The sequence below is a fragment of the Scyliorhinus torazame genome, chromosome 29 (assembly GCF_047496885.1).
Source record: "Scyliorhinus torazame isolate Kashiwa2021f chromosome 29, sScyTor2.1, whole genome shotgun sequence".
Taxonomy (NCBI): Eukaryota; Metazoa; Chordata; class Chondrichthyes; order Carcharhiniformes; family Scyliorhinidae; genus Scyliorhinus; species Scyliorhinus torazame.
This window is the reverse complement of record NC_092735.1, coordinates 34,850,942-34,867,448: the sequence shown is the minus strand read 5'-3', so window position 1 is coordinate 34,867,448 and position 16,507 is coordinate 34,850,942. Positions and strand designations below refer to the sequence as shown.

The 16,507-nt window shown below is 49.5% G+C and overlaps 1 protein-coding gene across 1 annotated transcript; it reads right to left on the bottom strand.

The window, feature by feature from the left end:
• Positions 1-775: 775 nt before the first annotated feature.
• LOC140404048 (probable G-protein coupled receptor 146) lies at positions 776-15,220 on the bottom strand. Its single transcript, XM_072492405.1, has 2 exons — positions 14,866-15,220; positions 776-4,142 (listed from the first exon to the last, which is right to left on the bottom strand). The coding sequence occupies exon 2, from the start codon at positions 4,001-4,003 to the stop codon at positions 2,963-2,965; it is 1,041 nt and encodes a 346-aa protein (XP_072348506.1). The 5' UTR covers positions 4,004-4,142; positions 14,866-15,220; the 3' UTR covers positions 776-2,962.
• Positions 15,221-16,507: the final 1,287 nt, after the last annotated feature.

The window sequence follows — 16,507 nt, the reverse complement described above, 5'->3', positions numbered from 1 at the left end:
AGAACTGTGTCCAACAGCAGGAGGGTCAGTAACCAATGGGGACGCAGATTTGAGGTAGCTGGCAAAAGAAGCAGAATACTTCTTGCCTTGTGACTGGTTGGTCTCGTTTCCATGGGAATTTCAAAAAGTGAGGGGTGATTTGAAGTATACGACGACATCCTGAATGGTCTTGACAAGATGGATGGTACGGTAGCACAGTGGTTAGCACTGCTGCCTCACAGCTCCAGGGTCCAGGTTCGATTCCGACCTCGGGTGACTGTGCGGAGTCTGCACGTTCTCCCCGTGTCTGCGTGGGTTTCCTCCGGGTGCTCCGGTTTCCTCCCACAGTCCAAAGATGTGCAGGTTAGGTGGATTGGCTGTGATAAATTGCTCCTTGGTGTCCAGGAAGGTGTAGATTAGGTTAAGGGCTTATTGGGATAGGGTGGGGAAGTACGCTCGGGTGGAGGGCTCTGCCAGAGGGTCGGTGCAGACTCGATGGGCTGAATGGCCTCATTCTGCACTGCAGGAATTCTATGAAAATCTGCAGGGTTAAGGAAAAAGAGTGAGAGGGGAGCGGGACTAATTGCGATAGCTCTTTCAAACAACCAGAGCAATGGGCCGAAGGGTCTGCTATACTGGCAGAGTTTGTGAAGTGATTACCGAACATTGTCTATAAATATGCAGACACTCGAGCAGCTCTCTGAATCGTATTCCTGAACATTAATCAAACTAGTCAGCACACTTTTAAACTTCAACTGAGTGAGAACCTACCATTGGCCAGCCGGACACATCTGTGAACACTAAATAGATATTTATTGATGCTGCACATCAAAGTATACATTTCCTTTTGAGAAAATCGCCCATTGTTATCCAAAGAAGCTGCACTAATAGAAAAGGAATGATAGATTATACTTTCTTAAAGCCATTGTGCTCAGTTTGTAAAAAGTTTTGATGGTTATCTGTTACATGTATAAACAATGGTCAGGAATGTTGTTTCATTAGCACAGTTTCTGAGAGTTATTCATTCGGATGTCATTCTCCCTTTACCCTCTTTGATTTTTTGGGTGACTGCCTCGAGTCTCATGTAACAGTGTCTACAGAGGGAGTGCCACGCCGTCCCATCGTCTGTTGGATAAGGCGTTAAAGCCAAGGACACCTCGGGTATTGCGAAAGATCTCATGGCACTATTTTGAAGAAGGACTGTGGAGTTATGCCCTGGTGTCCAATCCAGCGACCCTCAACCAGCGTCACTAAAAGGGATTATCTGCTGTTGATGGGATCTTCCTCTGCACGGATTGTTGCCGTGTGACCTACATCGCAACAGTGAGTGCGCTTCAAAAGTACTTAATTGGCTGCAAAGTACTTTGTGAAAGGTGCTATAGAAATGCAATTCTGTCATCCAAATGGCCATCGTCGAATTGAGGCCTCCCCAACCAGGGGGGGAACAGGCCCCTCAGTAATTACACCCTCAACCTGCCAACGATTTTATCTTGGGTCACTTCTCGTTCTTCTGAAGTGTTGTCTTTCAGACGCTAAAATCAAATAATTATGAAGACGGGTCCCACGGCGAGACTTGTATTTCCTTGAGAATAAAAAGTGTTTAAGATGATTAGAATAGCAGGTAGAGAAGGCGGCACGGCGGCGCAGTGGCTAGCACAGTTGCTTCGCAGCTCCAGGGTCCCAGGTTCGATTCCCGGCTGGGTCACTGTCTGTGCAGAGTCTGCACGTTCTCCCCGTGTCTGCGTGGGTTTCCTCCGGGTGCTCCGGTTTCCTCCCACAGTCCAAAGATGTGCAGGTTAGGTGGATTGGCCTTGATAAATTGCCCTTAGTGTCCAAAAAGGCTAGGTGGGGTTACTGGGTTATGGGGATAGGGTGGCGGCGTGGGCTTAAGTAGGGTGCTCTTTCCAAGGGCCAGTGCAGACACAATGGGGTGATTGACCTCCTCCTGCACTGTAAATTCTATGATCTATGAATTATTTCCTTTGACGTGGAGCAAGGAGGCAGGATGTTAAAACGAGGGCTATTCAGGGGTGATGTTGGGAAGCACTTCTTCACAAAGAAGAGCGGAATCCTGTCACCCAGTAAGGCTGGGCGTCAAACTGGAAATTTTACAACTCAGCTGGATAGGTTTTGTAAGTATTGAGGGGAATGGAACCGCAGCGAATGGCCCGAGTAGGAGGCAGGTCAACTGTGATCACATTGACTGACAGAACCAGCTCAAGGGGTGAAATGGCCTCCTCCTGTTCCTATGTAACGATAATAATAGCAATCTTTTTATTGTCACAAGTAGGCTCACACTAACACTGCAATGAAGTTACTGTGAAAATCCCCCAGTCTCCACATTCCAACGTCTATTCGGGTGCACGGAGGGAGAATTCAGAATGTCCAAAGTACCTAACGAGCACAACTTTCGGGACTTGTGGGAGGAAACCGGAGCGCCCGGAGGAAACCCACGCAGACCCGGGGAGAACGTGCAGACTCCGCACAGACAGTGACCCAAGCCGGGGATCGAACCCGGGACCCTGGCGCTGTGAAGCAACAGTGCTAACTACTGTGCTAAAGACCCGGGTTCGAATCCCGGCCCTGGGTCACTGTCCAGGTGGAGTTTGCACATTCTCGCCGTGTCTGCGTGGGTCTCACCCCCGCAACCCAAATATCATCTAACTGGTCAGCTACCTTAAAGCTGCCGCTGGTGTGCACATTAATCGCCATGGCTTCCTACAGAAACAACAGTGACCATACACCTAATTTACTGTGAAGCACAATAGGGCATCTGAGCTCATTAGAGGTGCTATTTAAAGGCAGGTTCTTCCTGCTGTTGAGGGGCCATTAGGGTTAAATTGTGGAGAGTGTGGAGTGCAGTGATTCTGGAGAGTTCGATTCAGTGGCATTCCAGTTTGTCTTACAGTTGAATCGGAGTGGGGATTTCAATGTAAGTTATTGGGCAGAAGCACTGATACTGTCCACAGCTAGGCTGGAGCTTTCATTCCACGGGCAGTTCTGCCTGTGACACTGTTGCAATGTGTTGCTGCCGTAGCCCACGTTGGTTGCACAGACCCCGCTTTAGTCCGCATTGCATGTCCTGAATGACCAGTCTAAGCCGGCTGTCGAAGGTTTTCTGAAGGCATTTGTAGATCATCGGCACTGCACAGGTGCTCACGTAGGCGAGCAGCTCGCAGCCTCCTCGCAGGAAGTGGAGCAGGTTGGCGAACCGCATGTCGTCCCGGGCTCGCGTGACAAAATGGGCAGTGCTCACCAAAAGGGTCAAGTAGTACGGCAACCACAGGGCAAACTGTGCCAGGACCGTGGGCAGGAGCAGCCTCTGGATGGAAGGGTCAAGCCTCGAGGATTCTGCCAACTGGAACAGGTGGCTCTTCCGGGGGCAGAGAATTAGCCGGAAGGCATAGCCCACCCCGGCGGTGGGGACCACCAGGCCAGTGAAGAACATGATGGCGTCGCCCAGCTCCTTGGTCTGGAGCTTCGAGCAGTCGTTGACTTCTTCAGAAATCTTGCTGCAGACGTAGAAGAGCAGGGAGGAGAAGCTGGCCAGGGCGGCGCCACCCCAGACAAAACTGCACACGTGCTTCGTGTTGTAAACGCTGGACATGTAGGTGTGCGGCAAAGCTTGCTCGATGAAGCAGTCCAGGCTGAGCAGCGTGGCGGAGTAGATGCTCACCAAGGCCGCCATGTTGAACAGGATGAATGAAACCATGCAGAGCTCCCGGCCAAACGTCCAGACTGGCCAAAGGAGGTGGTCGGGGCCCAGAAGCTGCAGGAAAGCGACCAGGTTGAGGATCAAGCCAGCCAACGCCATATTGGTGAAGTAGACGTCGGACATGTTGATGGACAGCTTGTGACGAAGGTTGACAACAAGAACCAACACGTTGAAGATAAGGCCGAGAGGGAAGCAAACAATGAGGTAGGCCGTCGAAGCAATAGATAGGATCAGGCCAACGTTATGGCAAAGGTCATCTCCACAGAACGTACTGTTGGGTCCAAAGTTCCCTTGAATGCAGCTCCACATTGTAACGAGATTCTAGGCCAACAGAGGCTGGGATTGTCAACAAGGCAAGGCTTGGAGCTTCATTATAAGGAGAGATCGATATTGTTGAAGAAAGTGATGTGAGCAGTGTGGAAATCAGCTGCCATCTTTATCTGTATGTCTGTAAATAAGATCGAAAAATATATTAGAACTATAATTTGCTGAGCTTGTGATTTTGACGTCTCTTCAGAGGTGTGTGAAAGAGGCTCTTCATTCCTTGAGTATTCCTTCTCGTTAACCCAGCCACTCCCAAAGCCCCCCTCCCCTCTGATAACCTCTATTAATTAACAAAGTACAGCACAGAAACAGGCCATTCAGCCCGGCTGCTGGCCCATGCTAGCGTTTGTGCAGCACAGGCGCCTCCTCCCACCCTTCTAAACCCAATCGCATCAATAGATCCGTCTATTCCTCTCTTCCCTCATCTGTCATCCAAGCTGAAGTCCTCTAATATTCCAACCAGATCACTGTCACTCAAGGGAAATCCAACTATGTGACCTACTCTCACAATGTAACCCTCTCAGCTCTAGTATAATTCTGGTGAATGTGCACTCGACCCCCCACCTTCTCGAACACCCCTCCCCCCCCCGTCCTCAACCCAAGGGCCACACATTGTTTCTGTGTACGGAACTGAATACAGGGCACGGGACATTAAATTTGCTCGAGTCTGTGACAGGGTAGGTTGTCCGGGATATGGGGAGGCAGGAGGCTTCCGGAGGATTTTCCTGGGGGCGAGCGGGATTTAGCATTGGGCAAAACTCACCCATCCATGAGTTTTCATTTACCGCCACAGTTGAATTGTTTGTAAAAGTGGGGTGGCCTCAGTCGATTTGGATCCCAGAATCTCTTCAGCCTCCTCGCTATAATTACTCACTGGTGCGAACACCGAGTTGTTTGCAATGTCCCTTGGGGTTGCCAATTCTTTTTGGACGATGTGGTAGCGCGGCCCCTGTAAGGGACGAGCCTTGGCGGTCCACGTGACCGCCGGGGCCTAACCCGCGGGAGCTCGCAAACACGGACCAATGGGGAAAAAGCACGGGACCCTGGGAGCCAGAGAGTGAAGACCTGTTTAGTGACCTTGCACCTGTGTATGGTTTATCTTCACTTGATAACAAGCCCTTGTTCCGCTGTACTGGAAACCTCCACTTTATTGCCTCGAGCCATCACTGGCGAGCTCCCGGCAGTCTCTACGCATCACCTCCCACTACCCTGCCTCTCCTCCTACCATTGGTCTACCTTGGGACACTCTGACCTTGCATGGACAACGGGAAAGTGTTCAGGTTGCGCTCCTCGAATTAAGTAAATGATTCTTGAGTGTTTGTCAAATATCATTTTGTTACTCCCGCATTCCTGGTCCATTGCCACAGATATTAATCACACTCACTGCTGTTCAACACACTTTAAGCGATTGTGTGCCTATATCACCCGAATGTACAATCCCAGAGGGGAAGATAGTGACGCACATCGCAGGAATGTACACAGAAGTCTATGGGCTGGAGTAAGATACACAGTTCAGTGGCATCTCCCGAGGCCAATATTCCTGCAAGGAAACTTATTTAATAATTTCTGAGATTGGTGTCACCTCTTCCTGTTTTTTTTTTAAAGCAGTCACACGTCAAGCACTTTGAAAACAAAAACTAATTTGGGAGATTACAACATCACCATCATCAACGTTAACACTTTCACAGTCGGAGATCGAAAATAAACCCCAGAGATTAGACGTTACCAGGCTTTTGCAAAGGGCAGTGGCACAGGGGGGGATGATTATAGGAATAAAGGAACAGGAGTAGGCCATTCGGCCCCTCAAACCTGTTCCACCCATTCATTGAGATCAGGGCTGATATGTAACCTCGAGGGTCGCCAACTCTGACTATTGCCAGAGATTTCATCAAATGGCTTTTAAAAAAATAAATTTAGTGTACCCCAATTATTTTTTTCCCAATTAAGGGGCAATTTAGCGTGGCCAATCCACCTAACCTGCACATCTTTGGGTTGTGGGGGTGCGACCCAGGCAGACAGGGGGAGAATGTGCAAGCTGCCTATGGCGCTGAGGACCGGGGTTCGAATCCCGGCCCTGGGTCACTGTCCGTGTGGAGTTTGCACATTCTCCCCCTGTCTGCATGGGTTTCACCCCCACAACCCAAAGATGTGCAGGGTAGGTGGATTGGCCACGCTAAATTGCCCCTTAATTGGAAAACAAATATTTGGGTACACAAAATGTTTTTTTAAAGTATTCAAATCCCTCCATGGTCTCACCCCTCGTTACCTCCTCCAGCCCCACAACCCGACAAGTCCATGTCTGGACCCTTGATCATCCCTGACCTTGGTTGCTTCACCATTGGTGTCTGTGTCTTCAGCTGCCCAGGCCCAAAGTCCTGGAATTCCCTCCCTAAACCTCTCCACCGCTCTCCTCTTTCAAGATACCCCTTAAAACCAGCCTCTTCAATCAAGTTTTGCATTGCCTGTGTCCCCTTGTGTTATCCGGTGTCAAGCTGTGCCTCATTTACACCCCCCGTGGAGCATCTTGGGGAAAAATACAAATTGTTGTTGTGTCTAACACATACTGTAGCAGGTCTGAGGGAGGGAGGGTGCGGTGATGGGATTCCGGATTTGGTCTACTTGATATCTAACCTCCGGATGAGTGGCCAAAACCTCACCTTGACCATGAGCGCACACCTCCTTGTAGAAACATGCACACACATCTCAGCCCTACAGTCTGTGGGCAGCACGGTGGCACAGTTAGTACAGTTGCTTCCCAGCTCCAGGGTCCCAGGTTCGATTCCCGGCCGGGTCACTGTCTGTGCGGAGTCTGCACGTTCTCCTTGTGTCTGCGTGGGTTTCCTCCGGGTGCTCCGGTTTCCTCCCACAGTCCAAAGATGTGCAGGTTCGGTGGAATGGCCATGCTACATTGCCCCTTAGTGTCCAAAAAAGGTTAGGTGGGGTTACAGGGATAGAGTGGAAGTGTGGGGTTAAGCAGGGTGCTCTTTCCAAGGGCTGGTGCAGACTCGATGGGCCGAATGGCCTCCTCCTGCCCTGTAAATTCCATGATCTATGATCTGCTGATTGGGGATCGATTCCGGGGGATGATTCCTTTCTCCCTCTTCTCAAACACGTTGGCAAAGCCAGACTCACTGGAGCCAAGAGGAGAAAAGAATGAATTAACTATTTATATAACTGGTTTGTAAAGTAGATGAATTGCAAGGGAACAGCCACTGGGTTTTGTTTTTCGCTTGTTGGCACAGGCGATGTTGATCCAAAGCTTTGACTCTATTTAATGGGATATTTTGGATTTCCGCTCACATCCTCGATCAGCGAAGGCCTCCGAGCTGCCCGCCCATTAGCATGCTCCCAGACAAAGGAAGCTCTCTGTATTTTGATCCTGTTCCAAGCGCGCCACAATTCGATGGCTTCGGTAATTCTCAAACCAGACCTCAACTTGTGTTCCAAGAACAATAAATGGAGGCTTCCTCACACAAACGAGCCTCAGGAAGACCCATATTTCACAAACATATCAAACACCAGGCAAGGCCCCACTTTGTAACTTCTCGCTCTTTTTCAGGGAGAACTGGGATATTGATTGAAATGTGAGATTTCAGCGCAGGGGAATGCAACACATTTGAAGAGGGTGCAAGCAGTTTCGACTTCAAACCAGGTCCTATGATTTAACTGGGACACGGGATGGTGTTGAATTTGTAATAATGAGGGCAGCACAGTGGCGCAGTGGTTAGCACTGCTGCATCACGGCGCCGAGGTCCCAGGTTCGATCCCAGCTCTGGGTCACTGTCCGTGTGGAGTTTGCACATTCTCCCTGTGACTGCGTGGATCTCGCCCCCACAACCCAAAAGATGTGCAGGGGAGGTGGATTGGCCGCGCTAAATTGCCCCTTAATTGGAAAAAATAAATTGGGTACTCTAAATTTTAACAAAACAAAAAATGAATTTGGATAAGTGTGAGGTTATTCATTTCGGAAGCAAAAACAGGAAGGCAGATTACTACCTGAATGTTTGTAAATTGGGAGAGGGGAGTGTGCAGCGGGACCTGGGTGTCCTCATACACCAGTCGCTGAAGGTAAGCATGCAGGTGCAGCAGGCGGTAAAGAAGGCTAATGGTATGTTGGTCTTCATTGCAAGAGGTTTCGAGTACAGGAGCAGGGATGTGTTGCTGCAATTGTACAGGGCCTTGGTGAGGCCACACTTGGAGTATTGTGTGCAGTTCTGGTCTCCTTCTCTGAGGAAGGATGTTCTTGCTCTCGAGGGAGTGCAGCGAAGGTTTACCAGACTGATTCCAGGGATGGCGGGAATGTCACATGAGGAGAGATTGACTAGGTTGGGATTGTTCTTGCTGGAGTTCAGAAGAATGAGGGGGGAATTTCATAGAGACTTATAAAATTCCAACAGGACTGGACAGGGTAGATGCAGGGAAAGTGTTCCCGATGGTGGGTGTGTCCAGAACCAAGTGTAGAGGGAGCTTTACTCTGTACTGACAATGACGCAAACATTAATGATGTTCTATTTTCTGGAAATAGCATCTTTCACCTTGATGAGCCAGTTAAAAATACAATGAGTTCTTTTATCCATTGGGACTCTAGATTCACTTGAGCGGAAGCTCTAGTCACCTGGTTGTCACACTGTATGTAACCAATGTCATCCAGTCAGAGCTCTCTGTCCTCATTCTGCTCTATAGAGAATGTTTAGATTTAATTTAGCGATTTTCCCATCCACAAATAAATCAATTGAAGCAATTTGTTCGTGCTCTCTGTCAAGCAATATAGCCACCCTGGCCACAATGAATTAACATCTAAACCACTGACAATGATGCATGTGACAGGCCACAATCTCTCACGTCTGCATCCTGCTTTTAGCAGCAACGGCACGAAGAGTGGCCACAACACTGTTGCACAAAACTACATCAGCACGGTAGCACTGTGGTTAGCACTGTTGCTTCACAGCTCCAGGATCCTGGGTTTGATTTCCGGCTTGGGTCCCTGTCTGTGCGGAGTCAACACGTTCTCCCGTGTCTGCGTGGGTTTCCTCCGGGCGCTCCGGTTTCCTCCCACAAGTCCCGAAAGACGTGCTTGTTAGGTGAATTGGACATTCTGAATTCTCCCTCCGTGTACCCAAACAGGCGCCGGAATGTGGCAACGAGGGGATTTTCACAGTGACTTCATTGCAGTGTTAATGTAAGCCCACTTGTGACACTAATAAAGATTGTTATTACATCCAGATATATTCCAAACAGCATCCGAAACTCACGGGGATAATAGAGAACACAGACAGAGGGAGTGAGAGGCTTTCCAAGCCCAAGGGACAGTGCCAACAGTGCCCACATGGAGGCGCAACTGCCCCATCCACCTCCATCTGGTAGGCAATGGAAGAAACCAGATTAAGGGTGCAAAAGCAGGAAATAGGGAGTAATTCTCCCGCCATGAATGACACACTCAGGCCTGACCGGCAGGCTCCGCCTTGACAGCCATGTGAATTTTTTCAGCTCAGGAGCCTTGATTTTCCATTAACATTGTCTACACGTTCTGTCAATGTGCGGATATCCAGCAATTCATCACAGGAAGTCTTCACAGGAGATTTAACACGCACTTTTGACCTTAGCAATGTATGGAATTCGAATATTGTTCATTTTTTGGAGGGTGTTTGTGTGTGATTGTGTGTGTGTCTTTTCAGAATCCCTCCTTGATTGACATCTGAAAATATGAACATACAAGTTACGAGCAGGAGGAGGCCATTCGGCCCCTCGAGCCTCCTCCACCATTCAATAAGGTCAGGGCCAATCTGATTGTAAACTCGACCGCACGTTATAGTGTTCAATTCTGGTCGCCGCACTACCAGAAGGATGTGGAGGCTTTAGAGAGGGTGCAGAAGAGATTTACCAGGATGTTGCCTGGTATGGAGGGCATTAACCAAGAGGAGATGTTGAATAAACTTGATTTTTCTCACTGGAATGAAGGAGGTTGAGGGGCGACCTGATAGAGGTCTACAAAATTATGAGGGGCATAGACAGAGTGGATAGTCAGAGGCTTTTTCCCAGGGTAGAGGGGTCAATTACTAGGGGGCATAGGTTTAAGGTGCGAGGGGCAAGGTTTAGAGGAGATGGACAAGGCAAGTTTTTTACACAGAGGGTAGTGGGTGCCTGGAACTCGCTGCCGGAGGAGGTGGCGGAAGCAGCGACGATAGTGACGTTTAAGGGGCATCTTGACAAATACATGAATAGGATGGGAATAGAGGGAAACGGACCCAGGAAGTGCAGGAGATTGTAGTTTAGACGGGCAGCATGGTCGGCACGGGCTTGGAGGGCCGAAGGGCCTGTTCCTGTGCTGTACATTTCTTTGTTCTTTGTTCTTTTATTACTGTCGACCCCTGATAACCTTTCACCCCCCGCCCCCCCGCCCTGTTAATCAAGGATCAGGGCGCGGAGGTTATGGAAGAACCCGCTGTTTGCTTCCAGCACTCTTGAGGAAGAAGGTTCCAGAGACTCATTATCCTGAGAGGAAATAATTCTCCTCATCCCCGAATTAAATGGGGGAACCGCTTGTTTTTGGACAGTGTCACTCTCGTTCTGGATTTCTCCCACAAGAGGAAACTCCTCTCCACATCCACCCTGTCAACATCCCTCAGGGTCTATGTTTCAATCAAGTCACCCCCTCATTCTGCTAAACTCCAGTGGATACAAGCCCACCCTCTCCAACCTTTCCCCATAAGACAACCCGCCCATTCCTGGTATTAGTCCGGTAAACCTTCTCTGAACTGCTCCCAACACATTTACATTCTTCCTTAAATAAGGAGACCAAAACTGTTCACAATTCCCCAGATGTGGTCTCACCAATGCCCTGTGCAACTGAAGCATAACCTGCCCTCCTTTGTATTAAATTCCCCCTCACAATAAACAATAGCATTCTATTAGCTTTCTTAATTACCCGCTGCACCTCCATACTAACCTTTTGTCATTCATGCACTGGGATGGCCAGATCCCTCTGCATCTCAGAGCTCTGCAATCTCTCTCCATTTAGATAGTATGATTCTTCTTTATTCTTCCTACCAAAATGGACAAGTTCACGTTTTCTCACATTATACTCCACATGCCTGAGCTTTTTCCCACTCACTTAACCCACCCATACCGCTTTATGACTTCTTCACAACTTACTTTCCTACCTATCTACGTGTCATCAGCAAATTTAGCGACACTCGTTACATCCTGCCAACCAGAATATGACCCATTTATGCCTACTCTCTGTTTCCTGTTAGCCAGCCAATCTTCTACCCATGCCAATGTTACCCCCTACACCACGAGTTTTTATTTCCCGCAATAACCTTTGACATGGTACCATAGCAAATACCTTCTCATAGCTTTAATAGAATTTACAGTGCGGAAGGAGGCCATTCGGCCCATCGAGTCTGCACCGGCTCTTGTAAAGAGCACTCTACCCAAGGTCAACACCTCCACCCTATCCCCATAACCCAGTAACCCCACCCAACACTAAGGGCAATTTTGGACACTAAGGGCAATTTATCATGGCCAATCCACCTAACCTGCACATCTTTGGACTGTGGGAGGAAACCGGAGCACCCGGAGGAAACCCGCGCACACACGGGGAGGATGTGCAGACTCCGCACAGACAGTGACCCAAGCCGGAATCGAACCTGGGACCCTGGAGCTGTTAAGCAATTGTGCTATCCACAATGCTACCGTGCTACCGTCTTCTGGACGAGGGCAGCACGGTGGCGCAGTGGTTAGCATTGCTGCCTCACGGCGCCGAGGTCCCAGGTTCGATCCCGGCTCTGGGTCACTGTCCGTGTGGAGTTTGCACATTCTCCCCGTGTTTGCGTGGGTTTCACCCCCACAACCCAAAGATGTGCAGGGTAGGTGGATTGGCCGCGCTAAACTGCCCCCTTAATTGGAAATAATTAATTGGGTACCCTAAATTTCTAAAAAAAAAATACCTTCTGGAATTCTAAGGACAGTACATCCACCGGTCCTCCTTCATCCGCAGCCCATGTTACCTCTTCAGAGAACTCCAATAAATTGGTTAGACATGATTTACCCTTTCAAAAAACCATGTGTGATTACTTTGAATTTTTCTGAGTGGGTGGTGATCACCTGCCTTCCTGAATCGCTGCAGTGCATGCAGTAGGTACACCCACAGCGCTGTCAGGGAGGGAGTTGAAACATTTTGACCCAGCGACAGTGAAGGAACAGCGATACAGTTCCAAGTCAGGATGGTGTGTGGCTTCAAGTGTAACTTCCAGGTGCTGGCGTTCCCCCTGTATCTGCAGCCCTTGTCCTTCTAGATGGTAGAGGTCGTGGGTTTGGACGGTGCTGTCCCAAAAGCCTTGGTGAGTTGCTGCACTGCAACCATGTGGTTACTGTTAGGGGGTGCACAAGACTCTCAGTTTTTGCCTTCATCATTTCTCGTCTCTACCCAAACCACATCTACATCTTGGTTTCCTGATTTTCGGCCATTCCGCTCTGTCGCTAATACTATCACTAATTAACAGTACCGCCCCACCACCTTGTCCCGGCTTCTTGCCGTCCCTAAATGTCACAAACTCTCCAATGTTCACACTCATATCGATATCATGCTGCAGCCAGGTCTCCGTGACAGCTAACAGGTCGTACTTTTCTTTTGCACGATCAATTCATCATTTTTGTTTCGAATGTTACGTGGATTCGGATACAGAGCCTTTAGTTCTGTCCTTTTGTTATCGTTGTAAACTGTGCCCTTATCTTCTGATCTGCTCTGAGATTTGAACAGAATCTCTGTCCCTTCCTGTCACAGTCTGTTTATCATTTTGCAGATTAATACTTTTCTCTCTTTCCTTGTCTCTGCTCGTTGATTTTGCTGCGTCTTCCCAAATGTGATCTCTTTCCCTCTATATTTAATTTAAAACCCTCTCTACTTCCCTAGTTAAGCAGCTCGCAAGAACACTGGGGCTGGTATGGGTCAGGTGTCTGGCACCGCCCCCACTTTCCCCAGTATTGGAGCCTGTGGCCCAGAAACCAGAACCCACTTCTCCAACACCAACCATTGAGCCACTGATTTAACTCTCTAATTTTATTTACCCTCTGCCACTTCATCCATGACTCAGGTAATTGAGGATCTGCCTTTTGATCTCGTCCTCGATGCACAATCTCTTTCCGAGCTCAACAGGTGCCAAGCTAATTGGCGCAAGTTGTAAACTGAGGGGTTAGGTGGAACAAGCATAAGGGGTGGGATTCTTCGATCCCGTGCCGGGATTTCATTGTCAACACTAAAAGACCATTTGGGCTGCTGCGGCTAAATCCTCCGACCGTCAACGGTTAATTTAAGGGGTCAGCTGTGGCTCTACTATCATTACTGTCAGCCAGAATGTCCTGGGGTTCAGGTCCCACTTGAGCAGCGCAACCTAAGCGCTCCTCTGCTGAAGGTTCCTGTAGAGACACTAAAACGAGGCCGCGCCTGTCCTCTCGGGTGGGTGTAAAGTTGCTGTTTGTGGGATCTTGCTGTGTGTTTCTTAAAGGTGGCTACACCGCAAAAGTACCTTAAAAAATTAATTCATGGGTTGTGCGCGTCGCTGGCGAGGCCAGCATTAATGGCCCATCCCTAAATGCCTTCGAGAAGGTGGTGGTGAGCTGCAGTCCATGTGCTGTAGGTACACCCACTGTGCTGTTAGGGAGGGAGTTCCAGGATTTTGCCCCAGCGACAGTGAAGGAACGGCCGATATATTTCCAAGTCAGGGTGGTGAGTGACTTGGAGGGGAACCTCCAGATGGTGGGGTTCCCAGGTATCTGCTGCTCTTGTCCTTCTAGGTGGTAGAGGCCGTGGGTTTGGAAGGTACTGTCTCAGGAACCTTGGCGAGTCACTGCAGTGCATCTGGTAGACGGTACACACGGCTGACACTGTTCGTCGGTGGTGGAGGGAGTGAATGTTGGTAGATGGGGCGCCAATCAAGCGGGATGCTTTGTCCTGGATGGTGTTGAGCTTCTTGAGTGTTGTTGGAGCTGCACTCACCCAGGCAAGTGGAGAGTATTCCATCACACTCCTGACTTGTGCCTTGTAGATGGACTGGTTTTGTGGGGGGTCAGGAGGCGAGTTCCTCACTGCCGGATTCCTAGCCAGATTCCTACTGAGTGGATTTTGAAGTGCTTTGGGGCATCCTGAGATTGTGGGCGGTGCTATAGAAATGCAAGTCAATTCAGACACTGGATTAAGGGAATAAATTGTTCCCTGAATCACTAAAGGTGAGAGATTGGCTCCTCAACGCACTGGCTTCTCCCACAATGTGCTATTTCTGGGTTATTTGAACCTCTGCTCTGGGGGGGCTGCTCAAATGCCGCCCGATTAGTTTTTTTAAAAACGTCTAATTTGTTGGCAAACTAAAGCTGTGCACCGGAGCACTTCCTTCACACATGGGAGCTATTCTGACAGCCGCAGCAACAACAGCACTGGAGAAAAACAAGCCCTTCCCTCCCTGCACCCTCTAACACTCAGACAAGGCGTTTTAAAAAATTACATTAAAACCAAACTTCCCCCCCCCACCGCTTCTCGCCCTCCAACACCAGCCAATCTCTGACCCGAGGCTGGGGGTGGAGGAAGGGGAGGGGGGCTGCTGCGCATCCTGCTATTCCACTGCGTGAGCCTTCACAAAAATCTTCTCTCCCCCCTCCCCCAAAACACGCGCAGGTTTAATTTTAAACAGGGTTCTCCACGATCTTTAACACCAGGCAGGTGGGAAACTCCCATTTTCCTTTCGACAGGGGCAAAATATAAAATAATAATTTATTGATATTATTTCCATGCAATTTCAATGTCAATATTGAGCAAAAAAAGTAACCAAATATATAGATTTTTTAATGATTACCTTTTTTTATTTTCCCAGCGCCTCCACAACGTTCCTCTGAAGCCTGAAGCGTGTGTTAAAGTCCCCCAGCTGTTTGTGCCTTCTTTTTCTAATGAAGTTGTGTTTCTTCCCCCCCACACTCACACACACAGAGGAAGCCGAGATCCCGGCACAGATCTGCAGCCTGGCAGCCTCATTTCCAAAGGCACACAGTAGCGACCGGCTCTCTGCTTTGTCCTCCCCTCCCCATCACTTCCTCACCCACCCCTCCCTCTCCGAGGGGGCTACCTCTCCCAGCAGAGGCCACAGTCACAGGAGGAGGGAGAGGGTCCAGTTGGAGGAGGTGACAGCAGCAAGCTCTCACAGTCACAGGCAGCTCAGAGGGAGTTGCAAATGTGCAAATGAATCCCTGCTTCACTGGTGCCTGAATGGCTTGCCACAGAATTGTTAACAGCACAGAAGGAGGCCATTCGGCCCAGCGTGTCTGCACCAGCTCCCCAAACACAGCATTGTGACTTAGTGCAATCCCCTGTATTTTCCCCCCCAAACCCTTGCACTTTGTTTCTGTTCAAATACTCATCCAATGCCCTGGGTTGAAGCGGCTTCTCCTGCACTTCCAAGCAGCGCATAATAATAATCTTTATTAGTGTCATAAGTCGGCTTACATTAACACTGCAATGAAGTTACTGTGAAAATCCCGGAGTCGCCACACTCCGGCACCTGTTCGGGTGCACGGAGGGAGAATTCAGAATGTCCAATTCACCTAACAGCACGTCTTTCGGGACTTGTGGGAGGAAACCGGAGCCCCCGGAGGAAACCCACGCAGACACGGGCAGAGACACGCATTCCAGACCCACACCACCCGCTGTGCGAAAACGTTCTCTCACACCACATTAGCTTCCTTTGCAAATCGCTTTAAATCTGTGCCCCTCTCGTTCGCCATCCTTTTACCAGCGGAATCAGTTTCTCCCCTGTCTTCTCTTATCCAGCCCCCTCATGATCTACCAAATCACCTCTCAGCCTTCTCTCCAAGAACAGACCCGACCCCTCCAATCTGTCCCCATCCCAGTCTTCTGCGCTCTATCCGATTCTCACGGATATTATTGGCTAATGTCTCCCATCCCCATTCCCCATTCGTGGGTAGCACGGTAGCACAAGTGGATAGCACTGTGGCTTCACAGCGCCAAGGTCCCAGGTTCGATTCCCCGCTGGGTCACTGTCTGTGCGGAGTCTGCACGTTCTCCCCGTGTGTGCGTGGGTTTCCTCCGGGTGCTCCGGTTTTCTCCCACAGTCCAGAGACGTGCAGGTTAGGTGGATTGGCCACACTAAATTGCCCTTCATGACCAAAAAAGGTTAGGAGGGGTTATTGGGTTATGGGGATAGGGTGGAAGTGAGGGCTTAAGTGGGTTGGTGCAAACCCGATGGGCCGAATGGCCTCCTTCTGCACTGTATGTTCCATGTTCTATCTGCCTGACACCAAGGTTGTTATTTTAAGATGCATTAACAATTTATGAGGTGACACCTTCACCAGATTTAAACCCCCAATTCCTCCCCACCCCACCCTCGCCACCCACATAGAATCAGAGAGTACAAATGGAGGACATTGTGCTGTACTGTGCAGGCTAAAAGAGCTGTCAAATTAGTCCTGCTGCCAGCCCCCCTC